This window comes from Schistocerca piceifrons, chromosome 8, assembly GCF_021461385.2.
Source record: "Schistocerca piceifrons isolate TAMUIC-IGC-003096 chromosome 8, iqSchPice1.1, whole genome shotgun sequence".
NCBI lineage: Eukaryota > Metazoa > Arthropoda > Insecta > Orthoptera > Acrididae > Schistocerca > Schistocerca piceifrons.
Window position 1 is genome coordinate 136196234 of NC_060145.1, and position 19408 is coordinate 136215641.

At 41.5% G+C, this 19408-nt stretch overlaps 1 protein-coding gene across 1 annotated transcript in view; it reads right to left on the bottom strand.

Annotated features, from left to right (window-relative positions):
- Window positions 1-4939: 4939 nt before the first annotated feature.
- Window positions 4940-19408, bottom strand: part of LOC124711892 (UDP-glycosyltransferase UGT5-like) — a 46030-nt gene continuing 31561 nt past the window's right edge. Inside the window, exons 4-6 of the mRNA XM_047242139.1 lie at window positions 12086-12308; window positions 5947-6166; window positions 4940-5812 (exon numbers count right to left, since the gene is read on the bottom strand). Coding sequence (XP_047098095.1) covers window positions 5515-5812; window positions 5947-6166; window positions 12086-12308 — 741 coding nt within the window. The 3' untranslated portion in view covers window positions 4940-5514. The remainder of the gene's footprint in view (window positions 5813-5946; window positions 6167-12085; window positions 12309-19408) is intronic.

Sequence of the window (19408 nt, forward strand, 5' to 3'; positions counted from 1 at the left end):
TTCGCAACCGTCTCCATGAAGCTGGGCTACGGTCCCGCACACCGTTAGGCCGTCTTCCGCTCACGCCGCAACATCGTGCAGCCCGCCTCCAGTGGTGTCGCGACAGGCGTGAATGGAGGGACGAATGGAGACGTGTCGTCTTCAGCGATGAGAGTCGCTTCTGCCTTGGTGCCAATGATGGTCGTATGCGTGTTTGGCGCCGTGCAGGTGAGCGCCACAATCAGGACTGCATACGACCGAGGCACACAGGGCCAACACCCGGCATCATGGTGTGGGGAGCGATCTCCTACACTGGCCGTACACCACTGGTGATCGTCGAGGGGACACTGAATAGTGCACGGTACATCCAAACCGTCATCGAACCCATCGTTCTACCATTCCTAGACCGGCAAGGGAACTTGCTGTTCCAACAGGACAATGCACGTCCGCATGTATCCCGTGCCACCCAACGTGCTCTAGAAGGTGTAAGTCAACTACCCTGGCCAGCAAGATCTCCGGATCTGTCCCCCATTGAGCATGTTTGGGACTGGATGAAGCGTCGTCTCACGCGGTCTGCACGTCCAGCACGAACGCTGGTCCAACTGAGGCGCCAGGTGGAAATGGCATGGCAAGCCGTTCCACAGGACTACATCCAGCATCTCTACGATCGTCTCCACGGGAGAATAGCAGCCTGCATTGCTGCGAAAGGTGGAGATACACTGTACTAGTGCCGACATTGTGCATGCTCTGTTGCCTGTGTCTATGTGTCTGTGGTTCTGTCAGTGTGATCATGTGATGTATCTGACGCCAGGAATGTGTCAATAAAGTTTCCCCTTCCTGGGACAATGAATTCACGGTGTTCTTATTTCAATTTCCAGGAGTGTATAATCAACCTGAAACGTATTCAGCCTTTTTAATGATCATTAAACCAAACGTTAGCTATAATTAAATTATGCTGTGTGCTAAATTCTATCAAGCGGTTTCCTCTTTCATTCCTTCTCCCCAGTCCAAATTCACCTGCAACTTTTCCTTCTCTTCTTTTTTTTTACTATCGAAGTGCAATGCCTCATCACAAATTTCCGCCCCCCTTATATATCTGAATACTTTATCTCATCATACATTTCTTCAGTTTCTTCGTCGTCTGCGCAGTTATTTGATATATAAACTTGTACTAATATGGTGAGTATGGGCCTTTTGTCTATCTTGGCTACGATAATGCGTTCACTGTGTAGTTCATACTAGCTTACTTGAATTCCTATTTAATTGCTCATTATTAAATGTACTCTTGCATTACGTCCATTTAATTTTGTATTTATAAACCTGTACTCCCCTGATAAGAAGTCCTGTTCCTCCTGCAACCGAACTTTACTGTTTCCAACTGTATCTAAATTCAACCTGCCCATTTCCCTTTTTAAAATTTCTAACCTATCTGTGCAATCCGCAGAACGCCAGTTTTGTTTCTCCTGATAACGACATCCTCCTGAGTAGTTCCCGCCCGGAGATTTTATCTTAGAATATTTTACCAGATGCCATCATCTTGTAACCAGCCGTTCGCAGTAGCAGCACAGCAAGACCGTTTTGGTTAGTGTTACAAGGCGAATCTGTTTCTCTGCAAGTCTGAAAAGTCTGTTGCCCTCTTCGGAATCACACGTGTGTCTGGTCCCTCAACAGATACACATCAGCTTTGGTTGTACCTGCGGTACGGCTATCAGTATGCTGACGCACGCAAGCTATCCCAACGACGGCGATGACAGTGGGTAGCAACATATCCTAATAACATTTCATTGACGTTAAAGCTATCTATGAGATAGGTTGAGAATCTTCGCCTTGCTCTCCCATGCTGTTTTTGACTAGCAGGTGAATACTGGTTATTTTTCCCACTTTGACATGGAAATCATCGTACTGTGTTCCTATTCCACTACAACGCTGTTGAGGTCCGTCATAGAGGGTTTCCAACGCTGTACGTAATGTAAGTTACGTGTACGTAGACTGTGACTTCTAATGCCAACGGTACTGTGACAGTTCCCGTCACATCATTCTGGACATTTCGTGCACTTTAGTCATTTTATTCCAAGTAATAATAATCTGGAGTATTCATGCACAGGCATCACCTGTGCAGCTGATGGTTCATTCACAGAGCATAGTGAGGTGAACGCCACTCGTCCTCATAGGGAGAAATACTATCCAGACGGCGGAATACTCTTGCAGTATGGTCACCAGAATGGAATTTGTCAATAAAAAATTAAAGCAAAATATTGAGCTGCCACTGATGTCGAATAAGGGACAAATACCCCTACAAATATCTTTTACCAATTCCATTTTTAATTAATTTAAAAGTTTTATGTAACAGTTGCCGAGACGACGTCGGGCCGGAAACAGTCGAAGATGGCAAGAAGGTGGCCGAACATCCAACACTGAAATTTAACCCACTAAGAAGTCAGTCAACTCTCGTATTTGGTTTAGGACACATTTCGTGTCTCTTACAATAAGGTTATAGTAATACTATCGTTCTCTGTGTCGCTATGTCGCCCGTTAGAGCGCACGACGTTGTGACCGAAGCTTCCTCAAAACTGCAGAGCCCTCACTGAACAACCTTCAATATTTAGATTAAATTCCTGACGTAACCGTGACCACAACATCACAGAATGGATGGTGCCATGTGATAATCTGCCTTCTGGCTGTGAAGAACGCTGGCTGACATGGATTAACGCCCAACAGGCTAAGATTAGGAGTCGGTAGGTGTAAGACCAATCTGAATAACGCGATTTTCTTGTGACTCCACCCAGTATGAATGCGGAGAAGAGCTAATCATGGATCATTTCCTCATCTGCAAGCTGTGTCCAACTACGGCACACGCACTCTAACAAAATATGGCAGCAGCCTATGAAGCCTGTGATGTGCCTAAATATTGGCCACACGGCATTCAAAGTGCGTCTTATTATGTGGAACCCGTTTGTAGAAAACTGGTAATGCTTATATTATCAGACTAAAATTATCTATGTATGTGAGCCGTGCCGCGGCTCGCGTTGGTGCTGTTTGTAGGTTTCCGCCCTCTGTTGGAGGCGAGACCGTATCCTCCAGTTGGCATGGTTGCGGTTGTTTGTCTTCTTCTCTTCTTGACTGGCGCCACTCGTTTCGCAAGCGTTGCCTGTCCGTTAGTGGCAGCAGCGACGGTTATCGATATGTAGTTACTGTTGCCCTATTTTTGGGGCGACGTCGTGTTTTTCTGGGTCCTGTGAATGGGCCAGTTCGGTTAGGGACTCAGGAGGAACCAGGTCCGTGCAGTACGAGAACACGCCGGGACTGCTGGCGGCACGCATGGACTGCTGGATGGACGGGCTATGGTCACGAGGGTGCACGACCTCGTCGTAAACTGGATCCAGCAAGCTTTAAGATGAGTGCATTTCAATCCAGGTAGAGCAGAGTCAGTCACCCGTAGGGCCCCGTAGTACGTATGTCATGATGTGACAGATTATCATCATGCCGTCATGTGGAGTTTGGTGGATCTGCGTATCGATTAGTACTTGAAGACCGCACTGTGTTAAAAGCACTTGGCTCAGTGATTAGACGGTGTGGTAACTCAACTGTGAATTAATAAAGCAGTGAAGAGAATTGTTTCATTCTGCCAACCGTCGTCAGAGTTGTCACAGTAAGTTCAGTATGCGTTTGTGTACCTAATGAATTTGATGTCACTCATTTGGTACTTGGCTTTGGCTCACTTTGCGATTGTTTCCGCAATGACGTGTGGTTGCTGATTTTTGGTTGGTTACATTTCGGTTCTGCCTCGCATGCAAATCGAGTTACTGCTAGTTTGTCTGGTGTTCTGTACTATGACTTGTTTGTTCAGATTTTCGGGTTTGTGGAATCTGACTGAAATCTGGTAGTGGTTCCTTTCTCGCTCCAGCGCTCTAAACACAGTATTCTGGGGACTTAGTGCAGACCGCTGGTTCCGGATTTGGGGTATTGTTCCATCTTTGCATTTGGTTTATCGGACGTCAGGTTGCTTCAGCAAGATTATCATTAGTCATTCGTTACTCTGCCACTAGTCTGAGTTACCATCTTGTGAAGTGAATGCAACTCTTAGATACCTATCTCATCGCTTGCGAAAGTGTTTGTTGCCAGACTTTCTCAGAGGTCGATTCCTGGAGTACCGTCTGTGATTGGTCCCTTGTTTTATTATTGTATTATTTATTACCATGCCTTGTAATGCCTACATTAAAGGTTATGTATGTGTAGTTCCGTCCGCCTTATGGAATAAATCTAGCAGTGTAAGGGATGTGTTACAAGGTTACCATCATCTTTTTTCACCCGTTTGGTGGTCAGTTGCTTGTTTGACCTTTGCTTGCATTTGCTGTTTTGCAGCAGGTTTCTGAATTTTTTATATAATTGCCGTTTCTGGCGTGTAAGTCATTCAGCCGTGATTGTGGTCATTCGCGTAAAAAAATAATTCGATATTTGTATTTTAGCAGTAAGCCTTAAAACTTTATTTACTGCCATTCCTGGCGCCTGATACCTTCTCCTGCGTCTGTGGCCACTTACTTTTTAATATTTCAATACCTGTAAGTTGTAATTGCAGCGAGTTCTTAAACGTCCTTAATTTATTGCCATTCTTGGCGTGTAAGGCCTTCAGCCGTGATCACAGTGGCTTGTTTTTTTAAGCATTATCTGTATCTGTATTTTATGGTGATTTACTAAATTGTAACGCACTGAAAACACTATTATTAATACAGTTGTTTATTCGTTCATTAATAACGTGTGGTACTTTTATAGTTATTGTTTGTGGAATTACTGTTTTAAAAATAAATATGAGTAACTGTAAAAGGCAAGCAACAGTAACTGATTACAGCCCCGTCCACAATCGTAACCGAATGCTGCCTTCCTTTAACTATGAGTTTCACTATGTTTATATTATGTGATGTATGTTTTCAGACACAATTAAATTAAATAAAACTGTGGCACATACGTTGCTGGGGTAGTTATTATTTTATTTATCTATTTCACACGCTTTATTACATCGTAATATTACATGCGTATCTGGAATGATCATCAGTGCCGGTGAACGGTTGAGAACTTTGTACAAATTTATCAGTTCAAGAGAAGAGTTCTTCTGGTTATCTCAAATAAATGTGAAATAATGACATTTTTTTCTTATTATCAAGACGATAGTACCCCAGTATGGCAGTGAAATAGTCAGCCTCAGGTACAAGCAAAATATTTCCAGTCAACAAGTGTCACTTCTGAGGGGACAAAGGGTGCCAAAGTGAGTGGTAATTATGTACCAGACGGGCGCCAGCTCGGAGTGCAGGACGAGTAAGTACTTTATCCAAACAGTACCGTGACGTATCCTTTAGTGTAACTTTATGGAGGCGCCAGCACAGCCTAGAGGTAAAGGTGTAGGTCAGATTTATGACAGACCACGGAAGTAGCGCGCAGAATTCTTCCAATAACGCAAGTTTTTAACGTGATAACTGCGTTCACACACTTCTGGGTCCTACAGCGAAGGGCACGTGCCAGACGGGAGCAGCCCCTGAAAATTTAGTCTCGTTTGGAAACTTTATTTTTGGTCATTACAGCGGGAACATGCCTAATCGTTCTCAACAGCAGCCGGAGTATCACAGAGACACTAAAGAGAAGTATAACTGTAACTAGAATAATAGCACCAACAACATCTAGTAAGAGCAGCTGGAACCACGAGAGATCAAGAGCTCCTGAACGCATATGTTGAGCTCCTTTGTGTCTTATGACGTATTCTACCCAGTAAACTGCTTCTTCCAGAGGAGTCCTTGGACTGTCATGGAACAGCCGAGATCTGTACTGCGCTGCTTCTCGATAACTGGAATCAGTACAGACATATCATTACCAAATCCAGAAAATTAATTCCATATGTTCAATACTAAAACTAGGGAACACTTTATTACATTACAGATCGAACAAAGGAAATTTAAAAGAGACAAACGCTGTTCGTACCTGGAAGTTTCCAGTACTTCACTGACGGCCCAAGTAATTGACTCCAGAGATATGTTTGCAAATGTGATTTTAATCCCAAATCCAAGTTCCTCAGCTCTGTTCATATTGTGGAATTGGTCTGCGAAGACAGGGAATCCTATGACCGGTATTGCATGGTATATTGCCTCTTGAATACTCATGAGACCGCCGTGAGTCATAAATAAACGAACATTCTTATGAGCTGTAACAAAGTTAAGGAAAATTAGTCGCCGGCTCAAACTAAAGTCAATGGCATATAATATAAAAAATTCAGACCCCCGCTAGGCTTATTTATATGATGATTTTTTAAAATAATTTATCGTTGGCATTTGAGACACACACACAGATCAACAAAAAATCTGCAAAGATGTGAAGGAGTCGTTCTTCATGATTAGGAGTAAAATACAAAAATAGACCAGTTTGCAGTAAGAGGGCAACTTAATAACTGAAATGTTCAAATATGTGTGAAACCTTATGGGACTTAAGTGCTAAACTGCTAAGGTCATCAGTCCCTAAGCTTACACACTACTTAACCTAAATTACCCTAAGGACAAACACACACACCCACGCCCGAGGGAGGACTCGAACCTCCGCCGGGACCAGCCGCACAGTCCATGACTGCAGCGTCTGAGACCGTTCGGCTGATAGCGCGCGGCACTTAATACCTGACACAGATATAATATTCTCAAGATGTTGCGTGGTTGGCAGCTCAAGAAATAAAATAGAATAACGTTCAAAAGGAGAAACACGAGTTTTCAAGTTGAAAGGCGTCTGCTATTGAAGATTTCCATCTCATGTATTCGTACAGGACTTGCTAAGCACTTGTATGACTCAAAGACCGTCTAAGCAATATTTCTTTGAATTTTATCGATGTCCGCCGTGAATCCTATGTAGTAAAGATCAAACACCACGCACCAGTACTCTGGAAGAGAACGGACAAGTGTAGGGTGGATAGAGTCTTTAGTATATTAGCTGCATCTTCTAAAGGTGCTGCTAATAAAACGCAATCTTTGTTTCGCATTCCCACGAGATTTTACATATGATGCTTCCAGTTTGGTTCCCTAGGTATTTAACTTTGTTGATTTATTGTGTAATCAAAATCTGACGGAAGCTTTTTAGTATTCATGTAGTCGACCGTACACTTTTTAATGTTTAGTATCATTCGCCACTTTTCGTACAGTATAGATGTCTTGTGGAAATCATTTTGTAAATGGTACTACTCCATTAATGACTTTGGCAGACGGTAAACGACAACATAATCTGTAAACAATCGAGGAAGGCTGCTCGGATTGTCTTCTATATTGTTTTTGTGGAATATAAACAGCAGAGGGTCTATAACAATTCGCTGGGCAACGCCAGCTACCAGTTTTGTTTCACTCAATGACTTTCTGTCAGTTACTACGGACTATGACTTTTATGACAAGAAATCGTGAATCCAGTAGTATAATTGCGATGATACTCTACTCGATTACAAGTCGCTTGTGAAAACGGTCTTGATAGCCTTCTTGAAATCTAGAAATATGGAATCAATCTGAGATACCTTGTCGATAGCTCTCAGTTCTTTGTGTGAACAAAAAGCCTATTGTATTTCACAAGAACGATATTTTCTGAATCCGTGATGATGTGTCAAAAGATCGCATTCTTCGAGGTATTTCATGTGTTCTAACGGACCTATAATTCAGTGGATTACTCCTATTTCCAGTGTATTGGCTTGACCTGTGCGACTTTCCATTGTTTCCTACTGAAAACTGACGTGAAAAATTTGCGTCTATAATTCAGCGGATTACTTCTATTTCATTTCCTGAGTATTGGTGTGGCCTGGACAACTCTCCCGTCCTTAGATACAGATATAAGTCGAGTGGGTAGTTGTATAGGATTGCTAATATGAAGCTGTTACATCAGCATACCTTGAAAGGAACCGAGTCTGGACCGGGAGACTTGCCTCTGTTAAATGAATTATGTTGTTTTCTACACCGCGAGTATCTACTTATAATGATGAAGCACAGATTAAGTGCAACATGGCAGTAAAACCTCTAAAAGTTTTAGACCAATTAACTAAAAAATTTTTCGTTGGTCTAATAAGCATTCAGACGGCTACAGGATACGTTTTTTAAGTATATACAATGTATAAATATATAAATAAATGGGAAATGTTACTAACAAATGTTATGAAAAGTTCTTGACCGACACGCTTCAGATTATTACATGACATAGGCTATATGCTTTTTTAAACAAAAATGTACAGGTTTCCTGTTAAAACATACTACAAGGGAAATGCTGACCTAAGGAGGGATGCAAAAATGTGCGATTTAATTTTCTTTCTCGCAGTCCGTTTAACTACTATAGTAGGACTATCACTAGAAAATTTGTTTTTCCCATATATATTCTTTCTCCTTGAACATAATTGTAAACAAAAATTTTATGCACAACAGTATGTTGCTTTGTTTCTTTCCTCACAGTCGGTTTTAACGGAAAACGGGAAAAGAAAATTGCATTTACGGTTTATCAGTTTGTGATTACGAGACTACGGAATCTGCATCGTCCGAAACTTTCTAATCCTACGCGTTCGCAGATTGAAACCATGTGAAATACTGTCTCTGGAGCTACTAACCTCAGAAATCCAGCAGCTAGAGATGTCTCTCTAATACTCCATATGCCAATGAGCCCAGACGATTTATAAAATCATTTTAAGCGACTACAGTCCCCAGTCAAAGTTTCTCTTGCAGTATCAATGAACATAGCACAAGGTGAGAGAGGGGTGGGAGACGATATAGAGAGAGACGGGGGGGGGGGGAGGGAGAGGAAATTGAATAGAGGGAGGAAAGGAGGAAATGGTCAGGGAGGCGGACGAGACTGAGATGAAGAGACAGAAGGGATCGAAAAGATGGAGAGAGAGGGTAGGAGGAGGTGGAGAGGGTAAAGGGAAAGGAGGAGATGGGTGGAAAGAGGGAGAGGAGAAGGAGGAGATGGACAGAGGGAGCGGGAGAAGCAGATTAGCACGTATATCCAATTACAATACATATTTAGCAAATGCGGAGTGTTGCTGCAATTCGTGGGTAATGTTCTGCGCACATATACACTCTAAGAAAAAAAAGTCGCGCCAAGAAGGAATTATCCGAATGGGATCGAAATCAGTAGATGTGATAAACATGAACAGACAAACAAATGATTACAATTTCAGAAAAATTGGATGATACATTCAAGAGAAAGGGCTTCACAAACTGAGCTAGCCAACGGCGCGTTCTTCCTCCTCTGGCCGTTGTGGAAGTAGTTACTCAACTTGGCACTGACTGAGAGTTGTTGGTTGTCATCTGGGGAGATATCGTGCCAAATTCTGAACAACTGGCGTGTAAGATGGTCAAAATCTTGAGCTGGTTGGACGGCCCCGTCCATAATATTCCAAATGTGCCCAATTGGGGAGAGAGTGGGTGACTTTCCTGGCTAAGGTAGTGTTTGATAAGCACGAAGAAAAGCAGTAGTAACTCTCGCCGTGTGCGAGCGGGCGTTAGCTTTCAGGAATGTAGGCCCAGAATGGCCTGCTATGAAGGCAACAAAACGAGGCGTAGAATATCGTCGACGTACCAGGGCCCTCCAACCAGCAACTGGATTTTTGACGATCTAACGCGCCAGTTGGACAGAATTTCGTACAATATCCCTCACGAGGACATCAAATCAACGCTGTCAATCAATGCCAAGTCGAATAACCACTTTGATAAGGGACAGAGGTGGACCAATGTGTTTTTGACTTTTACCATTTGTGAAGCTCTTCCTGTTGAGTAAATCATTGATTTTTTTTCTGAAATTGTAATCATTGGTTTGTCTGAACATGTACATCACATCTACCGATTTCCAGACCATTCGGTTAGCTCCTTCGTGGTGATTCGTTTTCTTTTTTTATCTTTTTTTGGAGTACTTCAAGCCGAGCTGCGTGGAACGGAAGAAGAAGGAAACACCACCATGCATCCCTACTGCTACAGAGTCAAATGTGTTGCGGTGTAGCCACTACACGCAAGTTATGTGAGCTTTTCATCCATAGAAAAGAACACTTATAGCACCTGATATGGATCAGAAATCACTGCTTCAAGCACAAACAGACAGATCACAGCAACCAAAAATCTAACACAGCACTCAAAATTGTCTATTGAAGTGCTGCTGCAGACAACGTTCTTCGTTCACCGAGGCAGTGAACCGAAAGAAAACACTTATTGTCAGTATGGCTAAATCAGAACTATTGGCCCCAGTGAGAGAAAAGTTTCCCATCTTGTGATACATGATCATCTCAGGATAAAGGAATACATTAACCAGATCGCCTTCGAACTGCGAGCTAACATCCCAACGATGTTCGGGCTCACATGTCAAATGTCTTGGCTCAAACTCATCTAGGGGTTGAACTGCACGTGTCGCATTACACGCCCTAAATTAGACACTTGTGACGATTTGGTTAAATTGTCTGGCTGATGGCAAGTTTGCGAAATACAAAGTTAACATATAATAACAGTAATAATAATATCGGGAACTAAATCAACGACCCGTAAATGATGTAGGTTACACAGTTGCGATTTGGTTAGAATAATGTTTATTCAGAAAGCAAACTAATAGCGAAAGTGGTCGTATTTAGCGTTACTGTTACACTCGAGCACATATACATTTGACGCAGTTTGATCATTCACATTCTCATCGCGGAATACAAGTTATCTACGTGAAAAGTTGGAGTTCACACCAGGCGCGCGGCTGCACACCGCTCAGAGACGAAGTCCCGCGATACCACACAACACGAAAATTTCAAGTCGTTTCACTTCCTAGCTGCCTAAAGACCGACTGTCCACTTTCGCGTCTCAATCCGAACTGTCCCCTTTGGTGTCTCTAGCCGAACTGTGCCCTTTGGTGTCTAGACCAGAACTCCCTCTGCCCGTCCCCAGTCGCGCTTCCCGCGCGCCGAACATACTCTCTCAACCGACTAGGGCAGTTCCCCTTCCTGAAGATGTCCATCTGATTGGCTACAAGTTATTCTAGATTATATTACATTGTAACATTTTAAATAATCAACGCTTGACCACTTTCACGTTCTAAATAAAGTAACAATATATTCATTGTTAAATTCTTTTACATAAAACCAATGCAATTTCCTTCTTAACTTTGAATATCACGGCCAGTAGCCTTGCGCCAGTGTGCTTTCTGATAATTAAATTAAGAACAAAAGTAACTATTATGCACTAAACTTTACAACAAATGTTCTATTACCTAATGATTCAATAAGGTGTCATGCTGTCATCGTTCAGTGTGTTTTGTGTGGAGGAAATGACGATCTGATGCTTAACTGAAAATTTAAATTTACTATATATTTTAAACAAATAAAGTCACAGAGTTTATATTTACAATGTCTGTCTTTTTACTTATGCTCTTCTATATGAAATATCGATCGTTCAGATCGATCAAAGCATTCAGACTTCAGCATTCAGGTCTTTGTTGCAAACCTTGTTAATTTCAATTTAACAGTAAATATTATAGATATGATCAATATTAAAATTTTATTGGGATCACCATGAAAATTTATGGAGGAGGGCAGATTAAAATTACTGTGGCTTGTTTCCCTGCATTACTACAGAATTAAATAGTTTTCATAAATGTTTCCCTTTATGGCCGATCTTAGGTCCGCCATATTTAACGCTGCTACATCTCCTTGGCCACAAACGGCTGCTACTGGGTTTCCCTATAACGTAGGTTCTCATCTGTCTCACTCGCACACTACATCGCTTAGGCCTCAATAGACAACAGACGCCTGTGAGTTTCCCATCTCGTGGTGAATCTGCGTCCTTTGTGGCACGCGGTCCTGGACCGCAGGGTTCATTTCCCAATTCCTGTAGGCTCACTCTTTTGGCCATATATTTAAATGAGAGAGCAATGCTCGTTAACTCACAGAACCCAGTAACAGATTTATTGGCTACAACCCACACCAAGACAACTAATGTACATCCAATGAGATGAATACAATCCAACAGAAATATGTTTCTTCAGCGTAGATACAAAATTATGACAACGATTACCAATACATGTTCGAAAAAAAGGATATGTCACAGGTTTCGAGACAGTGGTAATGTAGAAAATGCTGCATTTTTCTTACCTAATATATCTTGCTGTGGTAACCATTTGGATGTCATAACATTACTTGGTTGTTTTGGCAGCTCGTCCTCATCGACCTTCCACAATACTCTCTGCTTCAGACGCGAGAAAGCCTCAGCGAAGGCCAATTTCGTCTCGTTTTTCATGTCTGTACTTTTAACATTGGTGCCAAGACTGAAATATATAGCTCCATTCTCTGCGTCATCAAGAAACTTCTGTATATTCTGTGGAAATACAATTTCAGCGGGTTTTACTTTATAAGTCTTTAGACAGACAGCACACAGTACAAGTATATAGAAAAGAAGTCAGTCGAATGAAACAACTGTCTTACTGTTGAAGATAAAATCTTCTAGGATATTAGGCTACGCCATGGCCCTCTATAGTTTCTTCCTGGCGAAGAACGTTTCGACCCCTTTGCTGGGATCCGCTTCAGAATCTACTGACAGTGTTCACCTAACTGTGAACACTAGTATGTCCGGAAGAAACTGAAGAGGACCATGATGCGGCCTAATGTTCTAGAAGATTTGATCTTCAATAACAGCAGCTGCGAAAGTCTACATACTTAGACAAGGTTACTGTTACCAGTCACTATGTGTTTGTTTCCAGGACTCGTTTCGCAAGTATAAACATCCATCACGAGGTAGATTTACGTGTATTAATATGGCGTGAATGTGTTGTTACGACTTTGGGGAACTTGTGAAGCTGTGTGGTAGAGAAAAAAAAAATTAATTTGATAACGGTTCCTATAGTTTTGTGGAAGTCTTTGTCTGAAAGGATAAACGAAAATATAGATGTAAACATAAGAGAAAAGAAATAAAAATACCTCTAGTGGTCACAAGATCCGATTCCTATTGTTTCACATCATTTACACTATTAAATTTTGTAAATACTGAAGGGAGTAGAGATGGAATGTAGCAGTTCAAAGACAGATGGCAAAGCAAACCACTATAGTCTCATAGCATTGTGAAAGTCTTCGGCTGCACAGATGAACATAAATGTATGTATAAATATCTCTAGCGGTCACAGATTCTGATCTGTTGACATAAGTTAATACCTCGTACAAATTTAAGCAATCAGGATGACATGTTAGAAACGTCAATTGTAATAATTATTTTGCCAAGAGTGACAAAATTACTATATAAGGAATAATTTACTTATTATTACTATTTTACATGTTTGTGTATGCGTGTAATGAGTATGTATGTGTGTGTGGGAGGGTGGGATTGAGGAGCAGAAAGTGAAAGGTATGAGAAGGAGAGTGCAGGTTTAGCTATGACAGAGTTGTGGGTTGTTAAGAGTACATGTGTCGGTATGTCTAAGTGATGGTTGAAGTAATAGATGGGCTATGATTTTAAAAATATTTACATATTCCTGACCTAGGTAGAAACAGTCACGATCAATACAAAGTTTTGCATACAACTTTATAATGTAGTGGATGTCTTATTCTGTTGATATACGGGAAATTTCTGACCAGTATTGTCAGTGGTAAAATATTTTTTATGCCCTTATTATATATATTGTTCTCGTGGTCTTCAGCCCAAAGACTGGTTTGATGCAGCTCTATGTGCTACACTATCGTGTGCAACCCTCTCGCTTGGTCTCCCTCTGCGATTCCCTCCCCTCCCCCCCCCTCCCATTCTTCCCCCCAGTACTAAATTGCTGATCTCGTGATGCCTCAGAATGTATCCCACCAATCGATTCCTTCTTTTAGTCAGGTTGTACCACAAAGTTCTGTTCTCCCCAATTCTATTCTGTTCCTCCTCATTAAATACATGATCTACCAATTTTATCTTCAGCTTTCTGCTGTAGCACCACATTTCAAAAGCTTCTATTCTCTCCTTCTCTAAACTGTTTATCGTCCATGTTTCACATCCATACATGGCTACGCTCCATACAAATACATTCAGAAAAGATTTCGTGACACTTAAATCTATACTCGATGATAACAAATTCCTCTTCTTAAGAAACGCTTTCCTTGCCATCGCCAGTGTACATTTTATTTTCTCTCTACTTCGACCATTATCAGTTATTTTGCTGCCCAAATAGCAAAACTCATCTACTTCTTTGAGAGTCTCATTTACTAACCTAATTCCCTCATCATCACCTGATTTCATTCGACTACATTCCATTACCCTCGTTTTGCTTTTGTCGGTGTTCGTCTTATATGCTCCTTGAAAGACACTGTCCATTCTGTTCAACTGTTCTTCCAAGTCGTTTGCTGTCTCTGGCAGAATTACAATGTCATCTTCCCCCTGGATTTTAATTCCTACTCCAAATTTGTCTCTTTTTTCCTTAACTGCTTGTTCAATGTACAGATTGAATAACACCGGGGATAGCCTACAACCCTGTCTCACTTCCTTCTCAACCACTGCTTCCCTTTCATGCCCTCGAATCTTATAACTGCCATCTCATCTCTGTACAAATTGTATATCGCCATTCGCTTCCTGTATTTTATCCCTGCCATGTTTAGAATTTGAGAGTATTCCAGTTAACATTGTCAGAAGCTTTCTCTAAATCTAAAAATGCTATAAAAGTAGGTTAGCTTATCCTTAATCTAGCTTCTAAGATAAATCTTAGGGTCAGTATTGCCTCGCGCGTTTCTTCACCTCTACGGAATCCAAAATGATCTTCTCCGAGGTCGGCTTCTACCAGTTTTTCCATTCGTCTGTATAGAAGTCGTGTTAGCATTTTGAAACCGTGTCTTGTTAAACTGATAGTTAGGTGATTTTCACACCTGTAAGCATCTCCTTGCTTTGGAATTAGAATTATTATTTTCTTCTTGAAGTCTAAGGCTATTTCGCCTGTCTCATACATTTTGACCACCAGATTGAAGAGTTTGGTCATAGCTGGCTCTCCCAGGGCTATCAGTAGTTCTAACGGAATGTTTTCTACTCCCGGACCCTTATTTCTACTTAGGTCTTTCAGTGCTCTGTCAAATTCTTGACGCAGTATCATATCTCACGTCTCGTCTACATCTACGTCCTTCTCCATTTCCATAATATTGTCCTCAAGTACATCGCCCTTGTATAGACCCTCTATATATCCTTCCACCTTTTGGCTTCTCCCTGTTTGCTTAGGACCGGCTTACAATCTGAGCTCTTGATATTCATATAGATCTCTTTTCTCCGAAGGTCTCTCTATTTTTTCTGTAGGCGGAATCTCTCTTATCTCTAGTGATATGTGCTTCTACATCCTTACATTTGTCCTCTAGCCATTCCTGCTTAGCCTTTTTGCACTTCCTGTCTATCTCATTTTTGAGACGTTTGTATTCCTTTTTGCCTGCTTCATTTACTGTATTTTTATATTTTCTCCTAACATCTATTAAATTCAATATGTCTTGTGTTAACCAAGGATTTCTACCAGCCCTCTTCTTTTTACCTACTTGATCCTCTGCTGCCTTCACTATTTCATCTCTCAAAGCTACCCATTCTTCTTCTGCTCTATTCTTTTCCCCCGTTCTTGTGAATCGTTCCCGAATACTCCCTCATAAAGTCTCTACAACCTTTAGTTCTTTCAGTTTACCAGGTCCCATCTCCTTAAAATCCTGCCTTTTTGCAGTTTCTTCAGTTTTAATCTACAGTTCAAAACCAAGAGATTGTGATCATAGTCCACATCTGTCTCTGGAAATGTCTTACAGTTTAAAACCTGGTTCCTGAATCCCTCTATCTTACCATTATATAATCATTCTGAAACCTTCCGGTATCTCCATGTCTTTGTTTCCTTTTATAGTTAATATAATTCTTTCTTTGTAACAAATTGGAATGTAATGCTCTGTTATTTGAACACTGTACATGTCGTCATTTTTGTATATTTATATCCGTGTAAATACTGTCTGCGTAAGTCGCCCCCCCCTTTTTATCTCCGTTTGAAATAAATGCAAATTTGCAGATAATGTGATGTACGCCGAAGGTGCGATTGTCACGGAGCCAGATATCGATTGCGAGAATCGACACGTAATGTGCGGCGAAGCAAGCAACTTTTCCAATACGACATGAAACTAGTATCTCGTGTTATGTTAATATGAAGATATGATAGTAATTGCGTCGATTTGATGTATTTAAAAACGGCCTGGAGTTTTACAGTGTTGTCGGTATTTTTATTACCTCTACCAAAGTACAGCGGCATAATAAACTCCGAAAGACGAGTTCATTTACGTTTGATAATGGGGCTATGTTGGTGGATGGATGAATGTAAGTGGATTCGTTTTTATTGTCAAAAGTAATAACACATTCGGAGAAGAAGCAAGGCTGTAAATATGATCACAGCTCGTTTCAGTCACAGCAATTAAATATGTGCTATTAGGTTCCTGCCTAACTATGTCCTCGAAAATCGTGGCATATTGCTGCGACATAATCAAGCAGTAATAATATTTACTGTCCTGCTTCTCCTCTAAATGTGTTATCACTTTTGGCAATAGAAACTGATCCACTTACCTTACCTTGCATATCCACCCACCCACCTGGCCCCATCATTTAATTAAAAAAAAAAAACACTGATCATTTTAAATGGAGACTGCTTGGCTGGCTATACACAAAATCCTTGTTGTTCATGTTTTGTCGTTAGAGTTGTAATCGCTGTAAACAAAATCGATTTCTGACTCCGTACCTTGGATATAGTAGGTGTAGAAGTATGAACAGGAATTTCCCTATAGATGGTGCTAACCACCAGTGTAGGGCCTGTGAGGCCGTGTCTACAGCGCCATCTGCCTCCTGAAACAGCTGACGACAAATGTCAACACACAGTAACCCGAGTTCCATACATCACTATCTGCTCAAAGCCCGTAAACATGTCGAGTCTTGTGCCTACAAACTACGACTGGCGGACAGATCGGCTTTTATTATCATTTGAAGAAATGATAACAGAAACCACCAAAAAAGTTGAAAGACAACGAATTGCAGGCCTTATTGGGTGAAGATAATACTCAAACTCAACAGGAACTCAAAGAACATTTCGCTTGAAAGCTATGGGAACGGTGCAAAAAGTGGGAAAATGGGTTCCGCATGAACTGAACGAAAGACAGCAAGCAGATCGAAAGACCACTAGTGAAACGCTGCTCGCCAGGTACAAAAGGAAGTTGTTTCTCCATCGAGTAGTTACAGGTGATGAAAACTGGATATATTCTGAGAATCCTAAGAGTCGTAAACCATGGGTGAATCCAGGCAAACCATCCACATACAAGACCAAATCGCTTGGGAAAGAAGACAATGCTCTGTGTTTGGTGGGATCAGAAGGATGTCATTTATTATGAGCTGCTGAAACCTGGTGAAGCCGTTAACACTGATCGCTACCAACAGCAAATGATCGATTAAAATCGAGCATTATGTGAAAAACGACCGGAATATGGAAAAACGCAGCACAGTCATATTGCTCCATAATAACGCCCCATCACACACAGATAAACACGTCAGGGAAACGATCGAGGCGTTCAGTTGGCGGCCTATTCTCCAGACCTGGCTCCATACGATTATCATCTATTTGCATCACTGGGACACACTCTCGCTGAACAACAATTCAATTCGTATGAAAGTGTACGAAAATGGCTCGCTGACTGGTTCTCTTCAAAAGAAGAACTGTTATGTTGGCATGGCATTCATAGCCTGTCGGAGAGGTGAAATGAAATGATCGTATGGCGTTGTTGGCCGGGATATCCCAGTCGTGTCCGGCCGCCAAGTGAAAGTCTTAATTCGGTCGGCGCCATATTTGGCGACTTGCAGCCCTGGTGAGGGTGAAATGATGATGAGGGCAACACAACACACAGTCCCCGAGCGGAGAAAATCTTCAACCCGGCTGGGAATCGAACCCAGGCGCAGTGCATGGGAGGCAAGCAGGTTGCCACCCAGCTAAGCAGGAGGACTGTCGGAGAGGTTGGAGAAAAGTGTGAATGGCAATGAAGGTTATTTTGAATAAAATATTGTTTATCAGTTACAAACAACAGACGTGAAATTATTGAAACGAAATTTTGATTTCATACTTCTGCACCTGGTATGTCTCGCGAGCTTTCTTCCAAATTACCGTTTTGCTGAACATTTGGAAGAGTTTAAACATTTCGTTTCTGGCGAACCAGTCATTGTTGAAGTAATGCAAAGAGGGTAATCTGTACAAAGAATCGACAGCAAACAGTTTTGTAAGTTTCTGTATGAACCTTAAGGGAAGACGTGTTTGATTTTCGGTTCAGCGAGCCAATCACAGCGCTGCCCGTCAAGCGAGGAACTCTTGGTGGAGTTTCGATATAGTCTGTCGTATGCTGGTCGCTGTTTAGGTGAGACGTTGCCGAACTGAATGGGGCCGGTCGCTGGTTTCCGTGTTTGATAACGTTTCTTATTTATTGGAGTTATCCACGGGTATTGCTTATCATCAAAGTGAGTTTGTTAGGCATTCGTGGACATTTCCATCTCGTGGGAAAATTTTCGCTGATTTACGGAGCAAAGTTGGAATGAACGCGCCGAATGAAATTTTGCTCCGCCTGTCGTTGCTAAGTGTTTGTTTTACGAGATCAGTAAACAAAATACAAATTCAATCATTTAGTAGTCTGAAGAGTAGTTCAATGAACTCATTCACTCTTCCACTCAGATGAGATTGTTGATGTTGTAAACCGTGTATAGAATTACGCTAATATGATGTTTACTAATCGGGCCCACTTGCAAATGTCTTTGTATGTATGAGGGTCGTACGTCAGTCTGTTCAGCTGCATTTTGAATTAATTGTATAACGTGAAAACAAATATTTTCTCTCGATTAAAGATCCTGGTCAGTGACTTTCAAGTGCGTTGTCATAACTTCTACCCTCCTATCATTACTTGATCGCGGTTTCTGAAACGCAACCTTATCTCTGATAACTGACGCATCTGCTAATTTCGTGTAACATTTCATGTGAAAGATAGCATCCTGTATTCCAGACATTACGTATTCCCGTTTTACTGCCTGCATTTTACAGCAAATAAGGTAGGCTGCTACTTGGAGGGACGCCGTACGTGGTTCTTCAGAAGTGCTCATGGCCAGTGTTTCATGTTTGGCTGCTATAACCACAGAAACGAGGTTAACATCTCCACTGCACCGCAATTGACAAGTCGGGTTGCCAACGCACATTCATTATTACTGAAATATTAGAGACGATTTGCAGATTCACTTGTGTTTAATTTGTCGATGCTATGCCTACTGTTTTCAATCAGTACGATTTACATAGGTGAGTTCTGCTCAGTAAACTTTTATTGGTTGCGTTTATAAAGTAATTAGCTGGGTCATTATTTGTTTTGTTATAAGGAATAGGTCATTTAAATCAAGGCACTTCTAAAAGCGGAGACATTTTACGTCTTTAGCTCTCAGGA